The following is a 27,183-nucleotide window of genomic DNA, read 5'->3' on the forward strand; positions in this document are numbered from 1 at the left end:
ATTTTTAATGTTATTTTAGCAATATCATCACAGATTGGAGGGCTCCCCAGGGGTGATAACAAACAGGTGCTTTACAAAGCTAGTAATATAAAAACAGACATTGGACTTGGTCTGTGGAAACATCATTGACAACCTGTTATAGAGTTGTCACATTGGGGTGATTTGGCCAGATTTGAATGTTATCTGACCACCTTGCCTACAGCAGATGCTCTGAGCCCAGCCTGTGTTGCCCAGGGTCAGATTCACCCAGGAGCAGCCTGGTCTGCCTGAATAAGAAAGGGCCAAGAAGGGTATTATCCTCCTGGTAGTCTAAGGGTCTAAATACCAAAGAATAATTACTAGAGGTGGAATCCAAAGGAAAGAAAAGGTAATTTTTTATTATTCTAGAGGGATAAGGGTTGGGGGAGAGAGAGAGAGAAGCATGGAAATGAGAGAAAACCACTGGTTGGTTGCATCCCTCACTTGCCCGGAGCCAGGATCCAACCCTCAACCCAGGTATATATCCTGACCAGGAGTTGAAGCCACCACCCTTTGGTGCACAGAACAACACTAGAACCAACTGAGCCACACCAGCCAGGGCAAAAAAGGGAATTTTTAAACTGATCATTCATTATTCCCTATGGTACAATTTTTCACAATATACAGATTAACACATCCCCTCCATTAAGAAACTGAAATAGCACTGACGGGGTTGCTCAGTGGTTAGAGCCTCTGCCAGAGTGCCAAAGGCTCTCCTGTTTAATTCCCAGTCACCAGCACATACCTAGATTGCAGGTTCAATCCCTGAGGGGCATTGGGGGGGCAACCAATCTATGTGTATCTCTCTCCCCCTCCCCCCTCTAAGAATCAATGGAAAAAATATCTTTGGGAGAGGATTCACAAAAAAAGAAACAAAAAAAACCTTGTTCGTAATAATAATAGATTGGATGACAGCCTAGAATTAAGGGACCACTCAGTCACACTAAGGAAAGAAAATGCCAAACTTGGATTGTTTCCTATGACAGTGATCACTCTTGCTCAGTAGGTGTCCAATAGATACTTCCTGAGGCAGTTCTTAGTAAACAGGAGCTCTCAGTACATGGATGTATCCAGGGCTACCTGCTTACCTCCCTGCCTGACACTAGTGCAGCGATTTTCAACCTTTTCCACCTCATGGCACACAGAAACTAAAATGCTACGGCATTTTAGGTATAATTTTGATGTGTTCACACCAGATGGCTATTACTGTGTTGTCATTTATTAATTGGAGGGAATTAAGGGAAAAGAGGTGAGTGCCCCTGACTAGTCAGGTATTGTGTGTTTTAAAAATTCTTGTGGCACACAGTTTGCCGTGACACGACAGTTGAAAATTGCTGCTCTGGTGAAATAGAAAACCTCATGGAGAAGGACCTTCTTTGTCTGTCCTTCCTTTCATTTCCCTTAGAAATTTCACGTTTTGGAGGAGGTGTAGAATTAGTATTTATCATCCATTCCCTAGACTCAAAAAAGGACTATAACACCAATAATTGACTCAAACTCAATAGGGTAATATGTAGCTGTGGGATGATAAATCTGATTTTCTCTGTATGATAGGCTTAGGTGTCTTCAATATATTGTTTATTTCTCAGGTATACTGCAGTGCTCCCAGGCTCCAGGGGGCAAATCCAGAATTCCATGCTTAATGCGAGAGCGTAAGCCACAGTAACCAGATTCTTGGAGGTTATGATTTTTTATTTTCTGCTTTAAAAAATAAATTATACCTGCTGCTGAATGCTAATTCTCAGATGATTATAGTTACTTAGGAAAGAGGAAGAAAAAAGCCAACATTAGCACAGGTTGTGACAAGTTTAAAAATACTAAGAATACCATGGTTTCCCAGTAAGTAACTTGAGAGTGTAGTTATTTTAATTGGGTTACCAAATATAGCTTCACCTTCCTAAATCTCACTAGCTACACTACATTCATTGGGGAACATTCAGGGAAGGTTTCTGCCTCCCACTTTCATTCTATGTTTGACTGTAGGTATGAACATAACCAAGGGTTTATTTTTCCTGAAATTATTTATTTTTTTCTGGTGTTTCAGCTGGTTTTTTTTAGAAAGAGGAAGGGGGAGAGAGAGAGACATCCATTTGTTGTTCCACTTAGATATGCATTCACTGGTTGATTCTCCTATGTGCCCTGACCCACCAGGATGGAACCCGAAACCTTGGAGTATGCTCTAACCAGGGCTCAGTATATTCTTAAGGATTTTTTTCTATCCTCAGTTTTCTGCCTTTCTCACTTCCGTTTCCAGAGGAGGAAAAAAATGAAAACTCATCAAAATATTATTTCTTTCAGTACACTGACTGCTGTATTAATATATGTATGTGGATAATTTAAAATCATTAATAACTAACTTCTAAACTCCTATAGCGAGGAAAGTAACCTATGCAGAGAGGAATCAAATGCATTTCTTTGTTATGGTTCCTACAGGAAAAATAGAAAAATTAGCAACACCGTGTGCCAAACACTATAAATATTTTCACTTACAGTATCTCAACTATAATAATGCACTTAATGGATAGAGAATACGGTAACATTCCTTAGAGAAAAAAGTTTATATATACTAAGTACATTACAATCCACCCCTTAGGCAGCCCAGAATCAGAAAAAATCAGTGTCTAATAGGAAAAAAAGGCAGTCTTTTTGACTAAATGTGCTCCCAAATGTTCTCAAAGGAAAAGAAAAAATACAACAGCAGCTTTTAAAATTATCTCAGTAACCTCTTGTCCTGTTTGCCTAAAATTAGAATTTAAATATCATGGGTCAGGGCACATACAGGAGTCAACCAGTGGGTATATGGATGAGTAAAACAACAAATCAGTGTTTCTCTCCCTCTTTCTCTCAAATCAACACATAAAAATTTAAAAATAAATATAAAAGTTAAGTAGTTCAAATTTTTTAAATTAAATGGTACCATTTTTTGTTAAATTACACTATCATAAAGAAGTCATTTAGGCAAAGATGATTTTCATGATTTTAGAAAAGGTAAACTGCAACTTCCATGGCTGAAGTTTAACCTTTAAATGCAAACATTTTCCCACCAACTTATTGTCTGTGTCAATTATTTTTCAATAAAACTGGAAAAAACAAAACTATTGCTTGTTTGGTGAGAGTTAACATCTTCCTCACCAGGCCAGGGTGCTGGGTGGTATCTGAAGAGTTTAAATCTCCTTAATTAACACAGTTTGCTGACTGCATCTGTCACACTGTCATGCTGCAATAAATGAATTTCTCACATTCCCATTTTGAACTCAGGAGACTGATGAGAAAAAAAAGAAACTAAATAGCAGGCCTGGGTTAGACGGCTATTCAAAATCCCAAACAGCTGATAGGTCTAAATCTGTTCCTTTCTGTCTTACCACTTTCATTTATTGACTTATATATACACACATGGTTTCAGATACTTGCCTCCTCGGTCTGAGAGATTAATAATACAGCTTTCCCTCCAATAACTGAACTTTTAAATTTTATTTTGAACTTGTATTTTTTAATTCACAGTTTATATGTTTAGAACAGAAAGAGAAAATGCAGGCAAGCAAAAACAACAAACTTAACCACCTACAGAAAATGTTACCTTCACAATTTTTTGTAAGCATATGAACACATAACAAACTGGACCATATTATGGGTACTTGTGTTTTTCATTTGATACTATAGCATAAACATCTTTCCATTTCAATAAATATCTACATCAATCATAGCTTCACAGTAAGACTCAAACAGGATTTGCGGAAATAACCCCGTTAGGAATACACAAAACTGGACTCGGTGTTCTTAACTATAGAAACATTATTGATTTCTGAAAGATCTGATTTCTGCAAGGTGGCTGAGTTCTGACCTGAGGGACTGTAGTACTTTTCCCTACAAACATCCCACTTCCTGGCTACTCAGACTTCTCTTGTCACAAAGCCTGTGCAAGTAAGCTATTGGCCAGGCTCCTGGGCCCAGGAATGCTGTTGCCGCTGCTAATAGCTGTGTGAACAGTCCATCTATGGGCAACAAGCAGCCCGCCTGGTACCTGACTGTTTTCTTACTCAGGCCTGTGCTTCCCATGCTGAAATTTAGACCAGATACATTCTCATGGCAGGCTGATGAGAGAATCAGGAAAAGAGAAAGCCTGCAGCTCTCGTTTGAGATATGCAATAAAAACAAGATGTCTTCTGCAAAGGCTGGGTGGACTTGGCTGGAACCGTGAAATGACAGCAACTCCCGGGTGGGGGCCTCGCCTGAGACAATCCCGGGGTGGGAGGCTTCATCAGGAATGCCTTTGTGAAGCCCACAGGGCAAGTGGGTGGGAAACTATTTAATAACAAAAACTCCAGGTTTCATTTACAGAACAAGAGGGCTGGAGGCAAAATAGGGTTCTTTGCTAAAACTCAACAAAGCATACATTATCGAAAAGAAATGGTTTCCAAGTAAGGGAGTTTTTTCATAAGCTTGCGTTAAAAATGCAGCCCCGCCTGTATTGTTATCTATTGCAACCAAAATAAGACAGATTTCTCTTTCCATCACCACATAAGTGACTGACACTTCTGAATGGCCGCATTCCCTGGTTTTTAAATCTCCTGTCTGACCTTGAGCTGAACGCACTGTCCCTGGGCCCCTAGTGTTCCCTCTTGGAATACGAAAAAACTTCTATTTTTTCCGGAATTGTTTTCTGGTGCTTTAAGCTCTTTGTTCAGTTTAATGGCATACTCTCAAAAATTTCTCCTACCCTGTTTTCTGCCCTCCCCACGTCCATCGCCAGGAAAGGAGGTGAGGAGGCCCAGGTGTCCAGGGGCACCAAACTCAGAGCAGGCCTGCCCCCTTCGGAGGGCAGCTCTGGAGCCTGAGTCTATGAATCGGAAAATGAAACTGTGCCTTGTATACCGACGAAAGTTAATGACCGAGTTAGTCAAGTTTTAAACTACTGCAGGAACACAGTGGAGCGAATTCCTGGCATCTGGCCCTGTATCACTTATAAATGAGCCAAGAAAAAGTAGTCACCTAAAAACCTTATAGTTGTTCATGCTTTGGTCCTGAATTGTAAAGATCCTGTTGTTCGAAATTTTTCCTGTGATATGGTTAACAAGCAAACCTTAAAACTAGTGAAATTTAAAAAAAAAAAAAAGGCCCTTGTACAGAGCAGCCCTGGGGCTCCGGGGTGGACGCAGTTGGGAAGTCTGGCGCGAAAGGGGTGACTACGGTTTCGGGCGCCACGCTCGCACCCACCGGGTTTTGTTCAGCAGCTGGGCCTGGGTGGGTCGTGGGTAGGCTCCAGAGGCTCCCGATCCAGGCGCGGGGCAAGGCCGCCCCTCGGAGAGAACACTTGTCACCAGCCGCCCCAGCCCAGGAGTCGGCTGGAGGCGGCAGGAAGCCCCGGAAGGGCGGAGAGAGGGAGCGGGCGCTGGCGGCGGTGACTCAGCCGGGAGCGCGGGGGCGGGCGCGCGCGAGGGGAGGTGAGCCAGAGCGCTGAGCCCCGCGTCGGCGCCGGGCCCGAAGGGGTTAAGTGGGCGGAGCCGGCGGCGCCCCGCCCCCCACCCGGGCCGGACCCGGGACGCCCCTGTACCGGGCCGTATTTATAGCGGCTGCGCCGGGCGCGCCGCGTCTCTCCCGCTGGCCCCGGCCGCGGCCTTCCCTGTAGTGCGCGCCCCGGCCCCGCGCCCCCCGGCAAAGGCGCCATGGAGCGGCCGGCGCCCCTGGCCGTGCTGCCCTTCTCGGACCCCGCGCACGCGCTGAGCCTGCTGCGCGGCCTGAGCCAGCTCCGCGCCGAGCGCAAGTTCCTGGACGTGACCCTGGAGGCGGCGGGCGGGCGCGACTTCCCAGCGCACCGCGCAGTGCTGGCGGCCGCCAGCCCCTACTTCCGCGCCATGTTCGCCGGACAGCTGCGCGAGAGCCGCGCCGAGCGGGTGCGCCTGCACGGCGTGCCACCAGACATGCTGCAGTTGCTGCTCGACTTTAGCTACACGGGCCGTGTGGCTGTGAGCGGCGACAACGCCGAGCCGCTGCTGCGCGCCGCCGACCTGCTGCAGTTCCCGGCGGTGAAGGAGGCGTGCGGCGCCTTCCTGCAGCAGCAGCTCGACCTGGCCAACTGCCTGGACATGCAGGACTTCGCCGAGGCCTTCAGCTGCTCGGGGCTGGCGAACGCGGCGCAGCGCTTCATCCTGCGCCACGTGGGCGAGTTGGGCGCCGAGCAGCTGGAGCGGCTGCCGCTAGCGCGCCTGCTGCGCTACCTGCGCGACGACGGGCTGTGCGTGCCCAAGGAGGAGGCCGCCTACCAGCTGGCGCTGCGCTGGGTGCGCGCCGATCCCCCGCGCCGCGCCGCGCACTGGCCGCAGCTGCTCGAGGCTGTGCGCCTACCCTTCGTGCGCCGCTTCTACCTGCTGGCGCACGTCGAGGCTGAGCCGCTGGTGGCCCGCTGCCCTCCCTGCCTGCGCCTGCTACGCGAGGCGCGGGACTTCCAGGCGGCGCGCTACGACCGCCACGACCGCGGGCCCTGTCCCCGCATGCGTCCGCGTCCTTCCACCGGCCTCGCAGAGATCCTCGTGCTCGTGGGCGGCTGCGACCAGGACTGCGACGAGTTGGTTACTGTCGACTGCTACAACCCGCAGACGGGCCAGTGGCGCTACTTGGCTGAGTTTCCAGACCACCTGGGCGGAGGCTACAGCATTGTCGCGCTTGGCAACGACATCTACGTGACGGGTGAGTGGGCTGGTTAGGAGGACTCTGAACCGGCCAATCCCCCCCAAGGCGGGGGTCTCTGGGGTTGGCCTCTTGCACCCCTGCGGGAGCATGCCTACCTTACCGAGAAACCCACAGAACCAGGAGCTCGGAACCAAACCTGAGTGCAGACGGTCACGTCTTCCTCTCAAGCCGGCCAGTGGGTACGGTTCTTTTTCTAGGTCGATACTTTCGACCTAGAAGAAGAGCCTCTTGTGTGAGCGGGGACAAATAGCTGCTTGTGGGTTTCTTAGCCGCGCTGCGGGGCCTGCCTGGGTAGCCCACTCTTTTCCCGGGAGGTGCCACTCTCCCTCCCTACTTGGTTGGAAGATACTGGGGCATTCACAAGGCACAATGAGTTCTTTCTTTTTATTACTAAGCGATCCAGGGACAGGCCTGGGGCTGACGCCCTGTGACACATCCATTCTCCCCTCCTGGAGATTTCTCCCAACCGAGCCACCAGGCCTCCTGCTGCCAGCATTTTGTCACTGGTGACTAGGTTCCCTTGGGCTTACACCTGGGCTGTGAGCTGTGTCACATGACGTTTAGGCTGCTGTCTGCCTAACGACTGTAAACATAGTCACATGCTAAGAGGTTTTCTTCCAGTTACTTGGCTCAAACCCCAAAACACTGCCGAGTCATGCTGGGCGGGTCCCAGCCCGCCCCAGTTCTGGGCTTCTCCCACATTTTTTATTAAGGATAAACCTTGGCTCAAACTGGAGGCTACCTCCTTCCATGGAGTGAGGAGGGGCGGTCTCTGTGAGGGCTATATAAGGAAAGAAGCGGACTGAGTGTGCATTGGAACCCTGCTGAGGGCTGTTATCAGGTAGTGAGGCTCTGGGCTGGGCCCCAGCATGGCACATTAGGGAGAAAGCCAGGTCTGAGACTTGCTCCAGTGTTCCTGTGGGGCTCTGAGCTGACAAGTGGGAGGCATCCCAGCCTAAGGACACCCTCCACTGCCACGCCACAGCTTCCTTGGCCTGCAGCTCCAGGTCCTGCCTCTGCTGGTATCTCCCAGAATCAGCCCCTTTGCAGTCTGAGGTTGGCCCTGTGTTTGGGAACCATGCCCTGTCCTCCCCCCCCCCCCAAAGTCTGGCCAGGGAACTCCCTCCCCAAAGTGGTCAGACTGGCCCCAACTTTGCACACCCTTCCATAAATGTCTGAGCTGAGCAGCTAATCCTTTGGGTTTAGACAGGTGGCTGGGTCATTCCAAACAGCTGTCTGTAGGGAATTTCACAGGGGAGAGAAAGCAGCCTCAGCTGCCTTAGGCTCAGTTCTCCTGTAGAAGGAAGAAGGCCTGCAGATGGGACTTTACCCAACTTGTTTTCTCCTTTTAAAAAACTCAGGGCCATGAGACGGATAGAATGTCATGTCTGTTCTGCCTGTGGCGCCAGCGTCGGGGGGTAGGGAATGCAGCCCCTGGGGTTCTGGGGTTCCTTCAAGCTGTGGTAAATCAAAGTCCCGGGTAGACTCGTTTAATTCATGATTACAGTCAGCACCATTAGGCTTTGATTTTTGCTTATTTAGTTCTTTTTTGAAATATAGACAGAAGAGTATACAGGAGAACAGTTTATTCTTGTATTATTAGTTATTGTATTAGAAAGTGCATACGAGTTTTTCCAGACAAAACGCGCCGGTAACTTGCGCCCAGATCAGGAAACAGAGCCCAGAAGTCCTCTCAGGGCATTATGTTCTGTGTTGGATCTCTTGCTTGCTGTGTGAAGTAGATTTTTTCCTCAGCTTTTCCTGGCACAGCCTTGGTTAGGGGATGGCCAGGAAGCCTAGACTTTGGTGAACAAGTCTCTGTGCATCCCACTCACGTGCTTTGGTCCCCGGGAGAACTGACTCTCAGACCTGATGCCCTGGTCCAGTTGAGGTGTTTGATGTGCATGTGGGGTCCAGGCCGAGGTTGCCATTTACTTAGAATTGTGGCCCCAGGGCCTTTGCTTGGCCCGAAGAGATTTGGCGGTGTTTTTGTGGCATGAAGCTCAGCTGTCCTCATGGGCAGTGGGCAGTGGTTAGCATCTGTATTGCCTTAACCCCAGCATGGGCCCCTGGCGTGGGCATTGGTGAGGGAGGACCTGTGTTTACATCGAATCACAGGGAGGTTCATTCCTCCCCTGGAAACGCCCTCTAGCAAGCTCAGGAAGGCGTAGGTGGGTGACTCACCCGGAGCCAGCAAGGACTGACGTGCCTGCTGTGCGTGTCCCGGCAGGTGGGTCCGATGGCTCCAGGCTGTACGACTGCGTGTGGAGGTACAACTCGAGTGTGAACGAGTGGACAGAGGTGGCACCCATGCTGAAGGCCCGGGAGTACCACAGCTCCTCTGTGCTGGACGGGCTGCTGTATGTGGTGGCCGCGGACAGCACGGAGCGCTACGACCACGCCACTGACTCCTGGGAGGCCCTGCAGCCCATGACCTACCCCATGGACAACTGCTCCACCACGGCGTGCCGCGGCCGGCTGTATGCCATCGGCTCCCTGGCGGGCAAGGAGACCATGGTGATGCAGTGCTACGACCCAGACACGGACCTGTGGTCGCTGGTGGACTGTGGCCAGCTCCCGCCCTGGTCATTTGCCCCCAAGACAGTGACTCTCAATGGACTCATGTATTTTATCAGGTGAGTGAGTCTCCAGGGGCTGAGGTCACTCCTTGCATGATCTTCCAGCCCCGTGCTAAGCCGGTCACCCGTGTTCTCCCCATCACACAGACAAGGCCAGGCTGGGATCCAAGGCTGAATTTTTCTGACCTGCAGCCTCTGTTCTGTTTTTTACAGCGGTTTCTGTGGGCTTCTAGGTTTTCTTAATCAAAGGATTCTGAGTGTGGTGGAGTTACGTCCTTTCAGAGAACTTTCCTAGATAGATGCTAAATAAAATGAGTCCCTTTAGCTGGCTTCCACCTGGAGGACCGTAAGGCCCTGGCTGTTTGCAGATGACCTTTATGAAAAAGGACCCTCTCTGGCCTGGCTGGTTTGGCTAAGTGGTTAGAGTGTCAGCCCGTGGACTGAAGGGTCCCAGGTTTGATTCCAGCCAAGGGCATGTACCTCGGTCACAGACTCAGTCCCACCCAGCACGAGTAGGAAGCAACCAATCGATGTGTCTCTCTCACATCCATGTTTCTCTCTCTCTCTCCCCCTCCTACGCTCTCCAAAAAGCAAAGGAAAAGATATCCTCAGGTGAGGATTTAAAGAAAAAGGATCTGTCCTATCTAAGAGGGATTCTGAACGTTAAAAAAACCAGAGGAGAGCTTTTTGGACACTCAGGTCTTTGGGGAAGGTGTGGTCTTAACAGAGGGATCCTTTGCTCACCTGGCAGTGTCCACTACACTCAGGCAGGGGCAAGAGGCCAGGTGGCTGGATCGGCCCCACCCCCTCTGTTTAAAGCAGCACGTGCATGTCCAGTGTGTTTCTGCCAGTTCTGTCCATCCCTTCCTGCCTGGCCTGGCCCGGCCAGGGAGAGTCCGAGACTGCTGTCTAATGAATACTGTTGTCCAAGAATCCCACAGCCACTTTGGACCAGGGAGGGAGCTGGTACTGAGCAGGCCCTGAAGCTGCCTGTGGGAATGACCACAGTAGACAGCACATGCCGAGCACTGTGTTGCCTGCTTCCTGGGCATTTTCATGGTTGATCTCCATGATGAGATGGGCACCACTGTTGTCCCCGTTTCACAGATGGCAAAACAGGCCTAGAGGGGTAGGGGGACTTACAACCACAAGCTTTAAGTAGTGGTACAAGGTTTGAACTGTGGACATCTAACCCAGTTCCCAGTGTGGTGTCACCACATCATGGCAGCCATTGGGTCACTGTGCGTCTGCAGGTCTTAATGACTACATGCTGCCTCCTGAAGGGCCAGTGGGCATCTGGGAGCCAGGAGCCGGTGCCAGATGCGCACAGCTTCTGTGTGTGTTGTGTACCTGCTGTTCCCCTCCCTGGCCTGGAGCCTTCCTGAAGTTATGGACCAGATGGAAAGGGGAAGGTATGAGCAGCGCTCCCCTCTGTCCCCTTTTGGTTTGGGGCTTTGAATTGGGAGCCTCAGAAGCCTTCCCCTACCCCCAACCACCTGAGCTGCCACTCCTCTCTCCTTCCCAAGCTCAAGGCTCCTTTCCAGGCTTTCTGGTGAACACATTCAGACAGAGGTGGCATTGCTTGCTAATGTCCAAGGGGCCAGGCATCACTTTATATGCCAGGAACCTGCGGTCTGCTCTGAGAAAGCCCTGGAGTCTCAGCCAGTTCCTGGTCCTGTTATAAACATCACCTGACCCTTCACCCAGCTCTTCTTCCCCTCATTCGGGGTAGATGTCTTCAAAGAAGTGGGTGGAGACAGCTATAAATACAACTTATCAGAGTGCCAGCCCCTTGGCCTTCTCTCCAGGCTGAGTGCCTTTGAGAATGTCCTCCCACCCTGTAGTCCTAGAGCAAGGTGGGTCCAAGGGCCAGTCCTAAGTCCCCTATGCTTTCCTCCTCTTGGTGTCAGTAACTTGTAAGTACTGAACCCCCCCCACGTGAAAGCATTAGGGTGCTCCCCCTCACCCACTGTTAGCCTTTGTAAGGGTTTACCTAAGCTGTGGGAGGCCAGGGAAGGCTGGCTCAGCTGCCCCTCCCCCAGCCTGGCCGAGAGTGAGTGGTCTGAGAGTGAGTGGTTGGGAAAGGAAGCCTGTTTGTCCTCAGGCGACTAGTGGAGGCCCAGCCTTGACCCGCCTGAGTGCAGGCAATGCCTGGGCTAATGCACTTGGATGTTTGTCCCAGAGCCACCCTGTTCATGCCCTCTGGTGCCTCATGAGCCACACAACTCTCTGCTCAGAATACTACCTATGTGGCAACTCCTGTTGGGAAGGTGTCTTCCCAGGGAGGCAGCCAGAGCTGTGTAGGGGCCCCATCCCATCACTGCTCCTGTCCTGGGCTCTGAGCGGTGACCGGTTGCTCCCTCCTTCCCCAGCCACGCCCACCTTGCTCCCCATTTACGAGGCTCCTTGGCTGGGGGCCCTGCAGAGGAAGGGGCTGGCAACACTGTCCAGTCTGCTCCCATGTGGCTGCAGCGTGTCTGTCTCTGCTTGGGGCGGCCCACTGGGTTTCAGTATTAATTATCATCACATGGGCCACAAAGTAAGACTGGCTTTTTTTTTTTTTTTTTTTTAATAAGGGATTGGACACAAGGATTTTTTTTTTTTAAATGTATCTTTATTGATTTCATAGAGAGGAAAGGAGAGGGAGAGAGAGAGAGAGAGAAACATAAATGAGAGTCACTGATCGGCTGCCTCCTGCAGGCCCCTGACTGGGGACCAAGCCCGCAACCCGGGCATGTGCCCTGACCGGGAATCGAACCCCAATTGCCTGGATCCTGGGTCGACGCTCAACCACTGAGCCATGCCTGGCCAGGCAAGACTGGCTTTCACATTTTGAAGTAATTTGATGGGGAAAATCAAAGCAAGAGTACCGTTTTATAATGTGAAAAGTTGTGTGAAATTTCGGATTTCTGTGATGCATAAATGAGGCTTGATTGGTATGCAGCCAGCCCCTTTGTTTACAGATGCCCGTGGTTGCTTTTCGTGCTAGTGCGGGGCCTAAAATATTTACTGTCTGGCCCTCCCGCTGTGTCTGGCCTGCAGTCATTACTTCTACTATTCTAGGGGGAGTATCTTTGCTTTTCAAGGCTGTGCCTTGGAGCCTTTTATTGCAGGGGTCAGGAGCATGTCAGACAGGTTGACCCCAAAGGGAAGGGTAGCGTGCAGAGGCGTCTTCCTTCCTGTAGCCTTGGTTACCCTGCTGGGTGCTGAGGATGAAGCAGTGAACAGGATGAGATCGGGGGCTGACGGTGGAGGCGAGGATTGGTCCAATCCAGGGCACATGGGGGTATGTGATGGGGCGGGGAACGCCTGGTCGGCCACAGAAGACTGTCCTGAAGCGGTGGCATAAGTCCAACTCAGAAGGATGAGTAGGAGACAGATGGGAAGAACCTTGATAAGTTCAAGATCTGAAGCTGGGGTGGCTGCAGTGAGGGGAGGGGCAGCGTGTTGGTGCTGGGTGGTGGGGAAAGGTTTAAGCACCTGAGGGTGTGACCTTTGGGTTTAGGGAGCAAGGCTGGGTCCTAGCCTTGGAATGCAGGCAGAGATAGGTGTGGAGCCTGAAATCGGGGTTAAGGCCCCACTAGCCAGTGGGCACCAAAGAAGTCCCCAAAGGTGAGGGGCTTGGAGATCCCTCCTCTCTAGTCCTTCACACCCAGGGGTACTTCCTCCTCTCTCTGATCCACTCTCTCCCTCCGTCCCTCCACAGAGACGACTCTGCCGAGGTAGATGTGTATAATCCCACGAAGAATGAATGGGACAAGATCCCGCCTATGAATCAAGTAAGTTTGCCTGCGTTGGAAGCACAGGCTGCCATGAAGCAGAGAGCATACTGGGGAAGAGTGTTCCACCGGGATAGCACGTGCAAAGGCCCTGGGGCAAGGCATGCCCGGTATGTTCCTAGAACAAGCTCTCAGTTCAGTGTGGCTGGTGCAGAGCGAACAAACGGACAACAGAGGGGACAAAGTCAGACAGGAGGTCTTTGGGTGCTGACGACCTTGGTAATATTTATTGAGTACCTGCTGTGTGCTCTGGTCAGGGCACCTACACTGCTCGTGTTATCTGGTTGGGTTCTCACCTTCTCTCTGCTCTTTGAGAAGTGAGGTGCTGAGCCTGATAGTGGCACGGAGCCAGGAAGCTGGGGCAGCGTTTGGCCACACAGTCAAATCTCCTCAGACCCAGATACAGCTACATCCACCTGCACCTTTTCTGTCTTCCTTAAAATTTCCAAACCTCTCATGATATCTCCACATGGCAAATGTCGCAAGTTACAACGTCATAGCTTAACATCTTTACACTTAAGAAATGTAACTTCATGTTTTTCCCCAAAATGAGCTATACATACTCATTATAACAAATGTGAGAGAGATGGGATAGTCTAGCCTTAGGGCTCAGAGCCCAGTCTTTGGGTCAAGTCCCAGCTCTGCGACTGTCAGTCACAGAGGTTCAGTTTTCCCATCTGAAAGGTGGGGAGATCAGGTATACCTGCTTTAGGGGCCAGTGCTGCTCACAGGGAGACTTGGTGCCTCTGTAGCCCCCTGACCACTACAGGGACTGGGCGTGGAGCCCGTTTTCCTAGGTGGGATATAGGAAGGGCATTGGCCTGTCCTGGGAGGTGTGCAGAGGACCATTCCCAGCATCACTTTCAGAAGTGTCGAGGCTGCCCCTCGTAAGGGTCCTAGGCACCGCCTCCATGGAGAGGGACTGCGGGAGCTCTGCCGTGCCTTGGCTGCTGGCCTCCACTCACTTGTCCCCCTTGGCCCACAGGTGCACGTGGGAGGCAGCCTGGCCGTCCTTGGAGGGAAGCTCTACGTCTCAGGAGGGTACGACAACACGTTTGAACTCTCGGATGTGGTAGAGGCCTACGACCCTGAGACGCGGGCGTGGAGCGTGGTGGGACGGCTCCCAGAACCAACCTTCTGGCACGGCAGCGTTAGCATCTTCCGCCAGTTCATGCCCCAGACGCCCTTAGGTGGACGTGGCTTTGAGCTAGACAGTAGTACCAGTGACATGGACGTGGGCCAGCCCCGGCCGCCGCAGAACCCCCATGAGCTGCACTAGCCCCGGCCTGGCCCAGGGAGGGCCTCGATGCAGGTAACCCAGCACCTCGGGGTGGCAGCCCCCTCCTTCGTGCCTGAGGACAGGATGGGCTCACCAGGTGGAACATGTGCTCTTGGGATGCTGAGCCAGCCTCAGGAGCCGGCGCCTGGATCATCCTGTGCATCTAGAAACTGAGTCACAGCTGCTGGGGCCAAAGCCGGTTGTGAATGGCCCTCCCTTGGTCCAGGAAGAGCTGCCTCCCTACTGGCACATGTCTCTGGCTCCAACAGGTCACCACCTCCTGCAGGCCCCATCTCCTCCTACTGACTTGCTCCCACCAGCTGCACCCACTCCTGAGGTATGAGTGGAGGGGGACAGGTCCTCCCATGAGAGTCTGAGAGTGGCCTAGGTCTGCCTTTCCGCAGACCCTGCTGCCCGGAGCATTGGGAATCAGGCAGACGATGGCTGCAGTGGGGTCCCAAACTCCACATCCAGTGCTGGACATCCCAGCCGGCTGTCTCCCCAGATGAAGGGGGCTGCACACACCAAAAAAACCCTCACAGGCGGGCCTCCAGCCAGTTAGCCCAGACCCAGGGGCACAGGGTGGTGGGACTGGTATGGCCTTGAAGGAGGCCCAGAGGGACCTGCTGAGTGTTTGCTGTCTCTGGTGGACCTGGGCTGAGGCAGACGGTTGGTGTCTGTCTACCCCCCCACCAGCTCATATGTCATCATTGTCCCCACCTTCCACCCCAGCTCAGAGACCTCTCTGGGTTTGTCCCTGATGCAAGGGAGGGGTAAAAGCCTGCGGGTGCAAGGTCGCAGCTCCTTACTGGGAGGCCCGGGGAGCTTGTCTTTGAAGTCCAGCCAGGCAGACAGCTGCAGGCGCCCTTGCCCTCACCAGCCTGTGGTCAAGAGTCCTGCTACTTCTAAAGCAAGCCCCGGGCAGTGTGGCTTCGTGGTTGGCTGCAAGGTTGAAATGCAGTTTGGCCTTTCCTTAGAAGGAGGCAGTCCTGACAAGGGGGCTCAGTGTCATTCGCGATCTGTTACAGGGCCTCAGCAGAGCTTTCTGCAGGGTGGGGTGGGGCAGGGCTCCAAGGGGGTGGAACCCCACAGCTCAGGGGCCCATTTTCTCTGGGAGTGTGAGCATTTTCATGAGTTGGGTGGTCTTGTCCCCTCAAGGTCCCCAGCATAGCTTTGCTTGAATTTGTCTTCCTTCGGAGAGGGGGTGTTCGCATTTTCCTCGTTAGTGAAATTGAAAGTAACTCTTCACCGAGCGGCCTTTCCCAGTGAACTGACATGGAGGTGTGTTCTCACCAGAAGGTGGTGGTAACGTCGCTTCACAAATGCCACTTAAATCCCTTTCGTTGGCCAGGTGGCCGTGGTTTTGGGGAGGAAGCCTTGTGGCCTTCAGGGCTTCTGGCTGGGCCCTCCTGTGTGTGGTGTCGTTGTTTTGGGTGAGACATTGTGTCCTGGACACTCTGCTGGAGTGGCTATAGCTCATAGCCAGCCCTTTCCATCCCCTCGGGCTTGTCCCCACTGTGCACCAGGCACTGTGGGGGGACATGTGGAGGTCTGCCTGGTCTTGGGCTCCCGGATGCCTCAGGGACGTGCTCCTGGCTCCTTAGGGGTCAGCCCCCTGCGCTGTTGCTTTCTGCCCCAGGTCTCTGCAGGGGTCAGTGCTCAGCCCTCTGCTTCTGTGGGCACCCCCCCCGGGTCTCTGCCTTCACTCTTCCTAGTCTGAGCGGTCTCCCTGGGTGTGTTGGGTCTCATCTGCCCCCTGAGTGGTCTCAGCCCTCTGCTCCCTGTCCACATCCGTCACGTCACCTCCCAGGGCCTGCTGTGGCCTTTTTCTGGCCCATCTGCCTGTCTGGCAGGCCTTTCCCACCCAGGTTGTGTGTGTTCTGGGTGGCTGTCTTTGGTTTCTTTGCAGGCAGAGACTACCCGGGCATGATGGCTTGTGACCTGTTCGTGGCAGCGGGACAGCAGGCAGGGCTGGCTGCACGGGATTGATTTAGCCCTGATTATACACCAGGCACCGAGCTCAGTGCCAGCAAGACTATGCCCTGCTTGGTTAGTGTGGGGACTTGCCACACAGGTAGATGTAACTGCTGTGACAGGTCATCTGGGGGCCTCCCAGAGGAAGGATGGAGGCCTTGGTCTACAGTCTCACAGACTCCTGGCACCCTTCCTCAGGGCTGTCTCCAGAGGGAGGGCCTTTCGGCAGCCAAGAAGGTGTGACATTCTGTGAATGGTGGGCATGTGCTGTGGTCACTGAGCTCTCCCCTCCTCCTCCTCCAGGCAGGCGTGGCTGTGGCCCTGTCAAGGTCAGAGATTTTCCCTGGGCTGTAAGGTGTCATGTAAAGCTTTATTGTTGAGACAGGGTTGCAAACGCTTTTCCTTGCAAAACCAGCCTTTTTGGCCTTCCGTTTAGAAGCTCCTATGTGGCCCAGTGTACTAGGGGCCCAGTGTACCAGGTTTCTGATCTTTCTCTTGGTACTTCACTGGCACTGGCCATCGTGGCACTGACCATACCACTGTCTGCTGGCGGCCCAGATGGTTGGTTTGGTGGGGCCAGTGAAGGAGAGGTTGCGTCCTCCAGGTCTCTACCCCCTAGACTGTCTTTGGTTTAAAAGACTAAGAATGGGAAGGGGAGGCAGCAGCCTCAGCGAACAGATAGTCCCTCCCAACCCCAGCTGGGGGGCCAGGATCAGGGACAAGCCTTCAGAAGTGTCTGCTCCCTGCCTCCTGGCTCCCCCGGCACGGGTTCTAGGCTGTGAAGCCCCCACCTCTTGGAGATGTCCGTACACTGACTTGGGGACAGGGGGTTGGGCCAACTAGGGATGGGGCTGTCTCTGTGTGTTGATTGCACACCCCTTTATCAGTCTACAAGACAAATTAAGTTATGAGAATTCATGATAGTATTTAATGCTGATCTACGACATATTCTATATTTATGACTTCAAACACCCCCCTCCGGCGTCCAGCACCCAGAGGGTGGGGCAGGTTTGTGTATTTGTCTGTTTTATGGGCTTACATGTCCAGAGTCATGTAAGGTTTTAGGATGCCTTCAATACGTACTTTTTGAAATAAAAATGTTTCCTATACACTTGGTGCCATTGCCTTTATCCTGCTGCAGCTGCGTCGTGAAACCTTGGAGCTGAGGCCAAACGTGTGGGGCTGTCCCTGTGCCAGCTGCAGAAGGGCAGTGTGTGGAATGCCCAGGGCTCCTGCTAATGGCCCTGGGGGCAAAGTTTTTCAGGCCCTTTCTCATCTTTAATTATTACAAGGCATGAAGTGGAAGAAAGAGGCCAAGCCTGAGATGTGGAACACAGGTGGTTTTGTCCAGGCCTCACTTGCTCCAAAGCTGCTTCCAGCCTCCCTACCTGTTGGCACTCCAGCCCTTGCCTCTCCCCCGCAGTCCCTCCTGATCCTGTCTCTGCCGTGGGTGAACTGCCGGCCTGAGTGGGGATGTTGAACACCTTCAACTAAAGGAGACCAGAAAGGAGATTGATTCCTGGGGCCGTGAAGCTCAGAAATGCTCCTCACATTTGCAGAAAAGCAGGCCCTTCTGAACCCAGGAAAGAGGCCAGTGCCTGTGCTGGGAAGGAAGCATTTTGAGGCCAGTTTGCCTTTTTAATACTCTTGCCAAACATCTCCAAAGCAGCTCATAACCTGGGTGTGTCACCACACTTGAACTCATTACATCTGAGCTCCCCAGGGGTCAAGGGAAAGATGGCTAGGTGGGTTCTGGTTTGAAATGGAAGATGGTGTTCCTCCTCAAACTCCAGGAGAAAGCGTGTAGCATGGGGCTGGTGTTTCAGGAACCCTCCAGTAGTAACGGGTCTTAAATATGGCCTGACTCAGGCTCTTGCAGTCATGACCATCACTACCATGTGCAAAAAAACCAGCAGCTCCCTCTGCATGGGCAGCTAGAAGTTTGTGAGATTCTGACACAGCTTCCATCAAGTGCTTGGGGTCTATGGCATTAGTGACACTGACTTCCAGGGCTAGGTCATAAAGAGGCCTGCAGGTTTGGCCTCTTGGAGTTTTTGCTGTTGGCACCCGGCTGCCATGCTCAGAAGTGAGCTATGTTGCGAGCAGGCCCCTTCCCCAGGGAAGGTCTGGGGAGTTTGCTCTCCAGCAGTGGGTAGCTGGAACAGTGGGCTCTCCTTTAACCCTGTCTATGAAGCGTGTACTGTTACTAATTCCATTAAAAGATGAGGAAACGAAGTGATTAGTAACTGGCCCCAGGCTATAGAGCTAAAATGAGTTGGGAAGGAATTTGGAGGCAACCTGCCTCCAGCACCCATGGCAAACAGCACCCCACCCCACTGTTCCCCATGTCATAGAAACGGAACATCTCAACACTCTAGGCCTGGCCTTGTCTGCACCCCAGGCCTCTTGGACAAGCTGACTAAACCCGGGCCCTTTCCTCTCTGTGCAGCCAGCCGGGGTCCAGAGCTTGCTTAGCCATGAGCCCAACCCTCCCCAGGTCCCCCATTGTGCTCAGCCACACACTAACTGGGCAGGAGTCTTGAACCAGTGAGGCCATCAAGGGGGACTCTGGCTGACTCTAGCAGCTCAGGGAAATAGGAATGTTACTGCTGGACCTGGTCTCTGCTCCCAGTCCTAAAACCCTGACCAAATGAGGACGGGGAGACAGATGTCAATGTCCTGGGCGACAGTCTTGGCCCCCAAAACTACCTGCCCGGTGTCACTCTGCTAAGGTCTGACAAGGTGGGAAGGTGCAGAGTATCAGCCAGGGCACCATTTCTTCTAGGGGATGGTGGGAAAGCAGCACAGCCCTGGAGTAGCCTGGGGAACAGACCGCTGGAGGGGCTGAAACAACTGAGTCCAAAGTCATGTGGTTTATTGGGGGCTGGGGCTAAGTGGGCTGTGGTGGGTGGAGGGCTACGTGTCACAGTCCTCAGGAATGGCAGCTGTGATGAGGAGTGAGGGCTCCATGACGCCTGGGCTTGTGAAGCTCTCCTCCGCACACAGTCTCTGGGAAGGGAGCTGGGAGGCAAGGCCACCCTGAGCCAGGGACTCCACAATGACCTCAGCTGAGCCCACCTCCAGTTCAGCAGGTGGCTGGAGCGCCACAACCACAGTCTTCTCGTCCTCAATGACCAGGTTCCGGAGCTTTCGCTGCCGTGGGTTGTAGTTCTCCACACGGTCATGGATTTCCATGTGCCTCCGCAGGTGGGCCTAGGGGGAGGGGGGGCTCAGAGCTGGGCTGGGAGGGGCCGAGGGGCAGGAGGAGGTGACCCCAGGCCTACCTGGCGGGTAAACTTGTAGCCGCACTCAGTGCACTCAAACTTCCTCACGCCCTTGTGCCTCCTGACATGCACACGTAGCTGCTCCACTGCTGCAGGAGGGAAGGGACCCCCAGCAGGAGAGGCATTAGGAAGGGCGGGAAATGGGGAAGTGGCAGGATCCTGCCCTGAGCTGAGAGACTTCTGGGTTTTCAACTGCTGCTTGAAAACCCAGACTACAGTGCCACCCCAAGGTCACGACACACAGGACCCTGGAAGCTTCCACCCCCTCTGCTTGAGTCAAAGCAGGTAACCATGGGGAATGGGAGAGAGTCACTGGCAAGAAGGTTCCCTGCCATGTAGGAGCAGGTGAAAGCCACAGCTGCACCTGATGTCTCCCAGTAGAGACCCTCCAGCTCTGGTGGGCAAGAAATAGAGATGGCTGGGCCCTCTCTTCTGCCCAGGACTTACAGGGAAGGACAAGGGGTAAAGGCCTTTGAAAGCCCAGGTACGTACCTTTGAAGGTCTTCCCACAGATCTGGCAGAAGTGGGGCCGGCCCTCCTGGTGGCGGCTGGCCACGTGCCTCAGCAGGGGCCCCTTCTCTGTGAAGCGCTGCTCACAGAACTCACAGCTGAAGGGCCTCTCACCAGTGTGGGTGCGGTTGTGCTTGTCCAGGCTGGCTGTGGGGACAAGACAAGGGTTCCATTTCTGGGCCTTGACCCTGGGACAAGGAGGGGACAGGCCTGCCTCACCTTGGGTGCGGAAGGTCTTGCCACAGAGGTGACACTGGAAAGGCTTCTCGCCAGTGTGTGTGCGCAGGTGCATGTTGAGATTGGCCTTCTGGGTGAAGGCGTGGCTGCAGAACTCACAGACATATGGCCTCTCATTCCTGTCCGGGTCGGGGACACAGGCAAAACCATCACCAAGGGAAGTGGCCGCCTTCATTCTGCTGCAACTGGGAGCCCTCCCGACCCAAGCCAAGGAAACCAAGACGGAAGCAAGCCTGCCTGAGTCACTGGAGGGGCCTAGGCTTTGAAGAGCTGCCTGGCAGGAGTAGGGCTTGGGCAGCACCAGGAAAGGGGCACCAACTCCAGCTTGGAGCCTCAGGAAACAAAATCTGCCCAGGGAGGTACAAAGCCTTGTCTTAGCCTGGATCCTCACCCCCATGCTTGGCAAACTTGCTCATCCCACCAATGCCCCTGCAGGCACCACACTCCAGGTGGAGGGCACTCTGTTCCATGTGTAAGCAAACTCTGCCTTCCTGGCCCACTTGCTGGCCTAGAACAGGCACAGGGCCAGGCCCTGGGGGAAGACGGGCCAACCCCCACCTGTGCTTGGCTTTGATGTGCATCTGCAGGCCGTTTCGACTCGAGGCCCGGTGCCCACACTCCTCACACACAAACAGCTTCTCTCCGCGGTGCTTGAAAGCCTCGTGCAGCTGCAGTTCTGTTCGGGACAGGAAGCACTTGGCACAGGTGGGACACTGCAGGGCAGAAGGGACCAGACAGAGGGAGGAGGGTGAGGGCAGGGCAGGGCTGCCCTAGGAGCCTCAGCCCCCTACCCCACCCCAGGACACCTCACATGGCAGAAATGCAAAACTACCCTTCTGGAGCAGCTACAGTCCCAGTGTCAGTGTGTGCTGGCCCCAGCCCTTGGCACCACCCAGCACTTACAGCATGGGGCTTGGGGGCTCCATGCAGCTTGATCATGTGGCTCTGCAAGTCCTTCTTCTGCATGAACTGCTGGGAGCAGGAGGAGCACTGGAAAACAGGCCCACAGGCACTTGAGACAGCCTGCACCCACAACTCCGGCCACCCCTGGGCTATGGGGGGACCAGAGGGCAGGGCCCAGCCAGATATGCTGGGAGGCTCCCTGATCTGAGTGAAGGATGCACTGGGAAGGCCCCTATGCTCTACCCACAGGGATGCTGAGCTTGCCCTCCATGGAAAGGAAGGACCCAAGGGCCCAAAAAGGACCAGTGGCCCAGCCCAAAGGTATGGGGGCACTAGACAGGCAGGGAAGGCTGGGCTCCTTGAAGCTGGCAAGGGGGAGTCACCTGACACCATCCCATGTAAAGGGCTCAGTGGGAGGGATCCTGGGGCTGCCCCTGGCCCACGGCTCCTGACAGGCCAAGCCTGACCTTGTAGGGCATCTCCCCTGTGTGGGACACCATGTGCACCCGCAGCTCCATCCTCCGGCGGAAGGTCTCCTGACACACGGAGCACGTGAAGACCTGGCAGTGTGAGGGGCAAGCAGGGCCGGCATCAGGAGGGGCCTCTGCCTGCGACGGTGGCCTCTGCCCGGGCTTCCACTCGCTGCTGGGAGGAGTCTACCCGAGGAGGGGCCACTAGGGTGGGAGAGGGCAACACGTAACCTGCCTGCCCTGACCCTGACTGTTGCAAACCCACATCAGGCCCTTCTCAGGCCCAGCAGGCGGGGGCAGGGGCCTAGTGGCCTTACCTGCAGCCCTGCCCCTGGCAACAGGCCTCTAGGAAGACAGGGGCAGAATTTGGCTAGCCCTACCACATGGGTGAGCCAGTGGGGTGAAGGGAGTGGCCAGGTGGCTTTTCCCAGCAGGCATCCCCCTCACCAAGGTGCCCCTTCTCCAAAGCCCAAGGGCCTGACAGGCAAACCCAAAATGCCTCCTGGGCTGTCCCTTTCACTCTTGGGACCAGTATCTCCACCTATAATACCAGGAAGCCAACTTGACAGCCAAGGACCCTGCAGCTCTCGAGTTTACTGTCCCATCTAAGTCTCCTGGGGGCCCCTTCTGATGGCGGGAACAAAAAAGCTTACATGCCCCTGCCCACAAGGACCTGAGCCAGCCCACAAGTACCTGTTCTGAACGGTTCATACAATTCCGGGCTTCATGTTCCAGGAGGTTCTCCTTCCGAAAGTAACACTTTCCACATTTGGGGCACTCGAAGGGCTTCTCCCCAGTGTGTTTCCTGCCACAAGAAGCCACAGGGGGTGTGGGGGCTGAGCAACTTCCTGCATCACCCTCACAGTGCCCCCTGTGGCTCCCAGTGGCTCACCACATGGCTGGTGAACCTGCAGGGGATGGGGAGGGGACCCAATGACCAGAAACCCTCCTCCCCCCCAGCTCCAGCCCCAGGGGCCGCCACGGAACTCTGCCCATCTCTTCGAAGGCAGAAACAATCCCTGGGGTCCAGACTCACTGGAGAAACCATTCAATCTGCCTGGAACTTCTGTGGGCTCCACCTTCAAAACTGTGGCCAGAGCTGATCATTTCGCTTCGCCTCCAGCTACCCTCTAGTGAGGCCACACCAGCCCCTGGGCTGCTACTTGAGCCTCCTGTCTTTGCCCCACACCTGCCTCCTGATAGCTTTAAACTTCAGTAGTCAGAGGAACCCGTAAGTAGTGAGATCTCAGCACCACTTTGCTCAGAACCTTCCAATGCCTTGTATTTCCACCTGAGAAAAAGCCTGGGGGTCTGGGGAGGGTAGAGGTATAGCTGTCATGCTCCCTACCTTGCTGGCCTCACTCCCCAGGTCTCCCACCTTAGGGTTTGCCAACCCACGGGCTCATCCCCACCCCAGAGCCCTTGCTCTGGCTCTTCTCTCCACCCGAACACTCTCCCCAGCTATCCACTCACCTGCTTGGAGTCTGTTCAAATCTTTCTTTAAAACTACAATCTGCCCTGCCCTGCCCTGCCCTGGCCAGCATGGCTCAGTGGTTAGTGTTGGCCCTCACACTGAAGGGTCTCATGTTTGAATCCCCATCAAGGGCATGTACCTGGGTTCAGGTTCGATCTCCAGCCCTGCGCGCGGGAGGCAACCAATTAATGTGTCTCTCACATTGATGTTTTTTTCTCTCTCCCTCTCCCTCCCTCCCTTTCTAAAAATCAATGGAAAAAATATCCTTGGGTGAGGATTAACAACAACAAAAAAGTAAATAAAAAAATAAAACTACAACCTGACCTTTCCCTGAACTCCCCAGACCTTGGTCCTGCTGTTGTTTTTCTCTGTGGTACCTCCCACCTTCCACCTGCTGTAAAGTGACTGTCTGGTGGGTGGCAGTCTGCACTGCCACACTGGAAGGCAAAGTCCAAGGGCTCTTTGTTTTGTTCACTACGGTATCCCAAGGGCCAGAACAGTCTTGTCAGCTATTGGCAGACAGCTGTTAAGTGAATGAGCAAAAAGAATCCTGATCTTGGAACCTATTAGTGGCACCCAGAGCTCTTACAGCCTGCCAGTGGCCAGATGCTTCTCTCATCCTCTGTCCTTGTCCCCCATCCCAATTACCTCAGGTGGCCATCACCCCCTCCCAGTTCTTAGGGCCAGTCTAGCAGCCTGCAGCCCAAGGTGGGGATGGGGCAGTGCTGACACTGGACTCTTACACTGGGGAGTCACAAGGAGATGTGGATCACCCCAGGGTGCCTCCCACACTGGGACTTTCCCAAAGAATCCACTGGCAGCAGCTGCCCCAAAGCAGAGGGTGTAAACAGATTCCCCTCCTCCCTGCTCCAACTCCAGTCAGTGACCAGTCACTTCCCAGCGTGTCATACTGAGAAAATGCATGTGGCCCCAACCTGGCAAGAAACTGCACTATGGTGGACCAGTGATGTCCTGAGCTAGGGTTGGGAGGACTGAAAGGCATGTCACCTAGTTGCCATCCCTGGAGGCCTTGCAGAGAATCTGGCGCAGCACCCTGCAGTGATGGAAATGTTCTATGCCTGTGCAATACAATTTGGCAGCCAAGGACATGTGGCTAGTATGTCTGAGGAACTGAATTTATTTCATTGTAATTACTTTTACTTTAAGTTACAACAGCTTCTTGTGGCATTTGGTTTCCTTATTAAACACTATAGCTTTAGACAAATGGTCTTTTATGCTCTACTGACATCCTGGGGCTAACATTTCTCCAGAAATGCAGGCAGCACCAACTCTAAAGGTTAACGTCTTGACCCAAAGCCCACACTGTGAGGCTTCAGAAGTATCTAAGGTGGGTCCTCAGCCACAACACAGGGCCACAGGGTTCTCTCATCCCCTTGGCACAAGCCAGCTGGAGATCAAAGTTCACAGTGGGCAGAACCTGTTGACAAGATGTCCACAAACCCACTCCAACCAGAGGGCCCACAGTTGAAGGGGACGAAGGAATCTGACCCAAGGCTAGGTTCTCACTCCCTGATGATCAGAGGCGTGCCCACACCAGGAACTATGTGGGTCTGAGATGGAGCCCCTGGACTACATGCCCAGAAGTGGGGAGCGCAGGTCCCCTCCCCCAACATGGGAATGGCAGACAGGAAAAGCAAATAGAAAAACAGAATGTTTACCTGTTGTGGACTTTTAGATAATATTTGCTGAGGAACTTTTTATGACATGTGGGGCATTCAACCGGCACCGCTGTACCTTTTCTGTTCTCAGAGGGCTCGGCTGGTAGGGCACCTGCGCTCAGGGCTGGATCAGCAGCACAGGGCTTTCTGAGTACGTTTGATTTCCTCCTGGTCAGCACAGTCTCCGTCTCAGAAACACAGTCGCCATCCCCGTCGTCCTCAACTTGAACCACCACTTCCCACTAGAGGCAGGAGGAGGGGCGCAGTCACCAAATTAATTAGCAGGGCTTCTGGGGTGAATGTACAGAGCAGCCAGCTCCATTCAGTTCCATCCCAAGGTCCAACCCAGGTACATCCCCAGATGAGTCCCTCTTTCTGTGACTGTTCCCTTCAGGATCCCAGGGCAGACAGCATCAGAATCTTGCATTTAGAGGGCAGGGGCTCTATTTGTGGGGAACTAGAAGTTTGGCTGGATTTCACGACCCTGGGGAAACATCTGTAACCCTGACGCCACCCATTCCACCCCAAGAAGCTGGCAACCACAGACAGCTGAGACTTGTAAAAAAGTCAGCCTGAGGCTGCAGGACAAAGCCAACTTCCTATGTTTGGTCAAAGCCTATTTCAAACCCACATAACAGATTCTAACCTTGGGGTCCAGCTTATGCCAGAAAAGTGTCAGTCTCTTCCCCCTACACCCACCTCCCCTTTCCAGAACCCTGGGCACAGTACCTCATTACTGCTGCCCTGCAGCTGGGCACCTTCGGCCTCGAAGGGCCTTGGGGGCACTTTGTAATCCTCAGGCTCCTTGTCCTCAGAGGGACAAAGCTTCAGGGCCTGCTTGAGTTTCCCACGAAGGAAGGAGGGGCTCTCAATCTGAGCAGGAAGACCAAGCTGGGGCATCTGAGGGCTGCTACTGCCGCTGAGCTCCTGATCCCTGGGGACGTGACCCACGGTCCTTGAAACTTCCTCTTCCTCCAAGCTTGCCAGCTCCTTGAGGTGGCTGTTCACATCCTGGGGGGCAGGTTTCCCTAGCCCACTCTGGCCACTTGGTGCCTGTCCCACCGAGGTTTTAGGCTTGAAGCTCTGGCACAGTTCCACAGCCTCTGGCACTCGAAGCTCCCTGGCTGCCAGGAGAACCTGATCCCGGTTCCCTGATGTGAGGGCGAGGTGACCAGTATAGAAAAAGTCCAGTAAGAGGCCAAAAATCTCAGCGAAGCCAGCAGGGAGGACAACACTGCCCCCTGAGCCGTCCCCATAGAGGCTCTGGAAGAAGTGGCTGCAGCAGGCAAGGACACTCCAGTGAGCCTTGAACACCAAGCCTCCCACATCCAAGGTGGCGTCACAGTACTGGCCCTTCTCCCGCTGCTTGTTGAGCTCCTGCAGAACCCTCACACTATGCTGAATGAAGGAACCGTCCATGGTCTGTCTGGAGGGGAGGAAGGCAGAAGTGACACCCTGGCCAACCCAACCCTGGCGTAAAAGAGAAAACCCTTGGATTTGAGAAGAGGGAGAGGGGAGGTGGCCTCTACTCAAACAGTAACATTTACAACAACGAGGGCTCAGATCAAGATTAGAGTGTGCATGCTGAGACAGGAACAGTCTGAAAGGCTCCCTGGGGACGGGGGTCAGGTGAGCAGCCCATATTAGGGTTGGCTAGAGAGTGGGTGGCGGGGGTGCAAGGGGACTAGGTGTGGGAAGGAGGCATGGCTCGGTGGGAGACAGGGCAGGGTCGTCATGGGGCACTGATAGAAAGAATTAAAGTTTGAAAAGGCAGCGGATCAGCACGAACTGATCGGCCTGGCACAGCGAGAGGATCCGACAGGAGAGGGCGGCGGCTGCAGACAGGTGAGCAAAGCCCACGCCGCTCCCCCACGTCCCGAGCGGCCGGACGTAAGGCGGCTGCGGTCACACTCCGTCAGCGCTCACAACGGCCCGCAGCCCTTCCCTCTCTCGCCCCGCACCCCGACCTCCTCACCTGGCCGGTCCTCCCTGCTCCGGCCCCACCGGTTTCAGACGCATCCACTCCACGACCCCACCCGCCAACTGCCCGGGCCTTACAAGCTCAGGGGACCCTACGGAGGCGCCGCGGTCTCCGCCGCCGGACGTGACGTCAGGGCGCGCCAGCCGGGGAGAGGGGCGGGATACACCTCCACGGCGCAGGGCTTTAGCGCCAGCACTTGGGGCGGGGCCACGAAGAAAACGGCCAATGGGATGTGAAAAGGAAGGGGGCGGGGCCAGGGCAAGTCCTCCAGGTTTTCGACTGCCTCTAGCTTGGAAAGGTAAGGCCCCGCTCTCGCCCAGACTGGAAGC

The 27,183-nt window shown here is 54.0% G+C and overlaps 2 protein-coding genes across 4 annotated transcripts; one reads left to right on the top strand and one right to left on the bottom strand.

Annotated features, from left to right (window-relative positions):
• Positions 1-5,620: 5,620 nt before the first annotated feature.
• On the top strand, positions 5,621-17,419 carry KLHL21 (kelch like family member 21). Its single transcript, XM_016214685.2, has 4 exons — positions 5,621-6,702; positions 8,936-9,341; positions 12,991-13,063; positions 14,049-17,419. Exons 1-4 carry the CDS (start codon positions 5,682-5,684, stop codon positions 14,340-14,342), a joined length of 1,794 nt encoding a protein of 597 aa, XP_016070171.2. The 5' UTR covers positions 5,621-5,681; the 3' UTR covers positions 14,343-17,419.
• Positions 17,420-19,070: 1,651 nt separating this feature from the next.
• Positions 19,071-26,886, bottom strand: ZBTB48 (zinc finger and BTB domain containing 48). Of its 3 annotated transcripts, XM_016214683.2 has the most exons (11): positions 26,849-26,886; positions 25,603-26,299; positions 24,874-25,115; positions 22,414-22,525; positions 21,718-21,810; positions 21,251-21,337; positions 20,906-21,060; positions 20,330-20,466; positions 20,093-20,257; positions 19,601-19,689; positions 19,071-19,529 (listed from the first exon to the last, which is right to left on the bottom strand). In XM_016214683.2, exons 2-11 carry the CDS (start codon positions 26,290-26,292, stop codon positions 19,233-19,235), a joined length of 2,067 nt encoding a protein of 688 aa, XP_016070169.2. In that variant the 5' UTR covers positions 26,293-26,299; positions 26,849-26,886; the 3' UTR covers positions 19,071-19,232. The 3 variants fall into 3 exon arrangements, with proteins under 3 accessions (XP_016070169.2, XP_087676276.1, XP_087676275.1); XM_087820150.1 differs by lacking the exon at positions 26,849-26,886 and having other exon boundaries at positions 21,718-21,906; positions 25,603-26,368; XM_087820149.1 differs by lacking the exons at positions 21,718-21,810; positions 26,849-26,886 and having other exon boundaries at positions 25,603-26,368.
• Positions 26,887-27,183: the final 297 nt, after the last annotated feature.

Source organism: Miniopterus natalensis, chromosome 9 (assembly GCF_054644295.1).
Source record: "Miniopterus natalensis isolate mMinNat1 chromosome 9, mMinNat1.hap1, whole genome shotgun sequence".
NCBI classification, from domain to species: Eukaryota; Metazoa; Chordata; class Mammalia; order Chiroptera; family Miniopteridae; genus Miniopterus; species Miniopterus natalensis.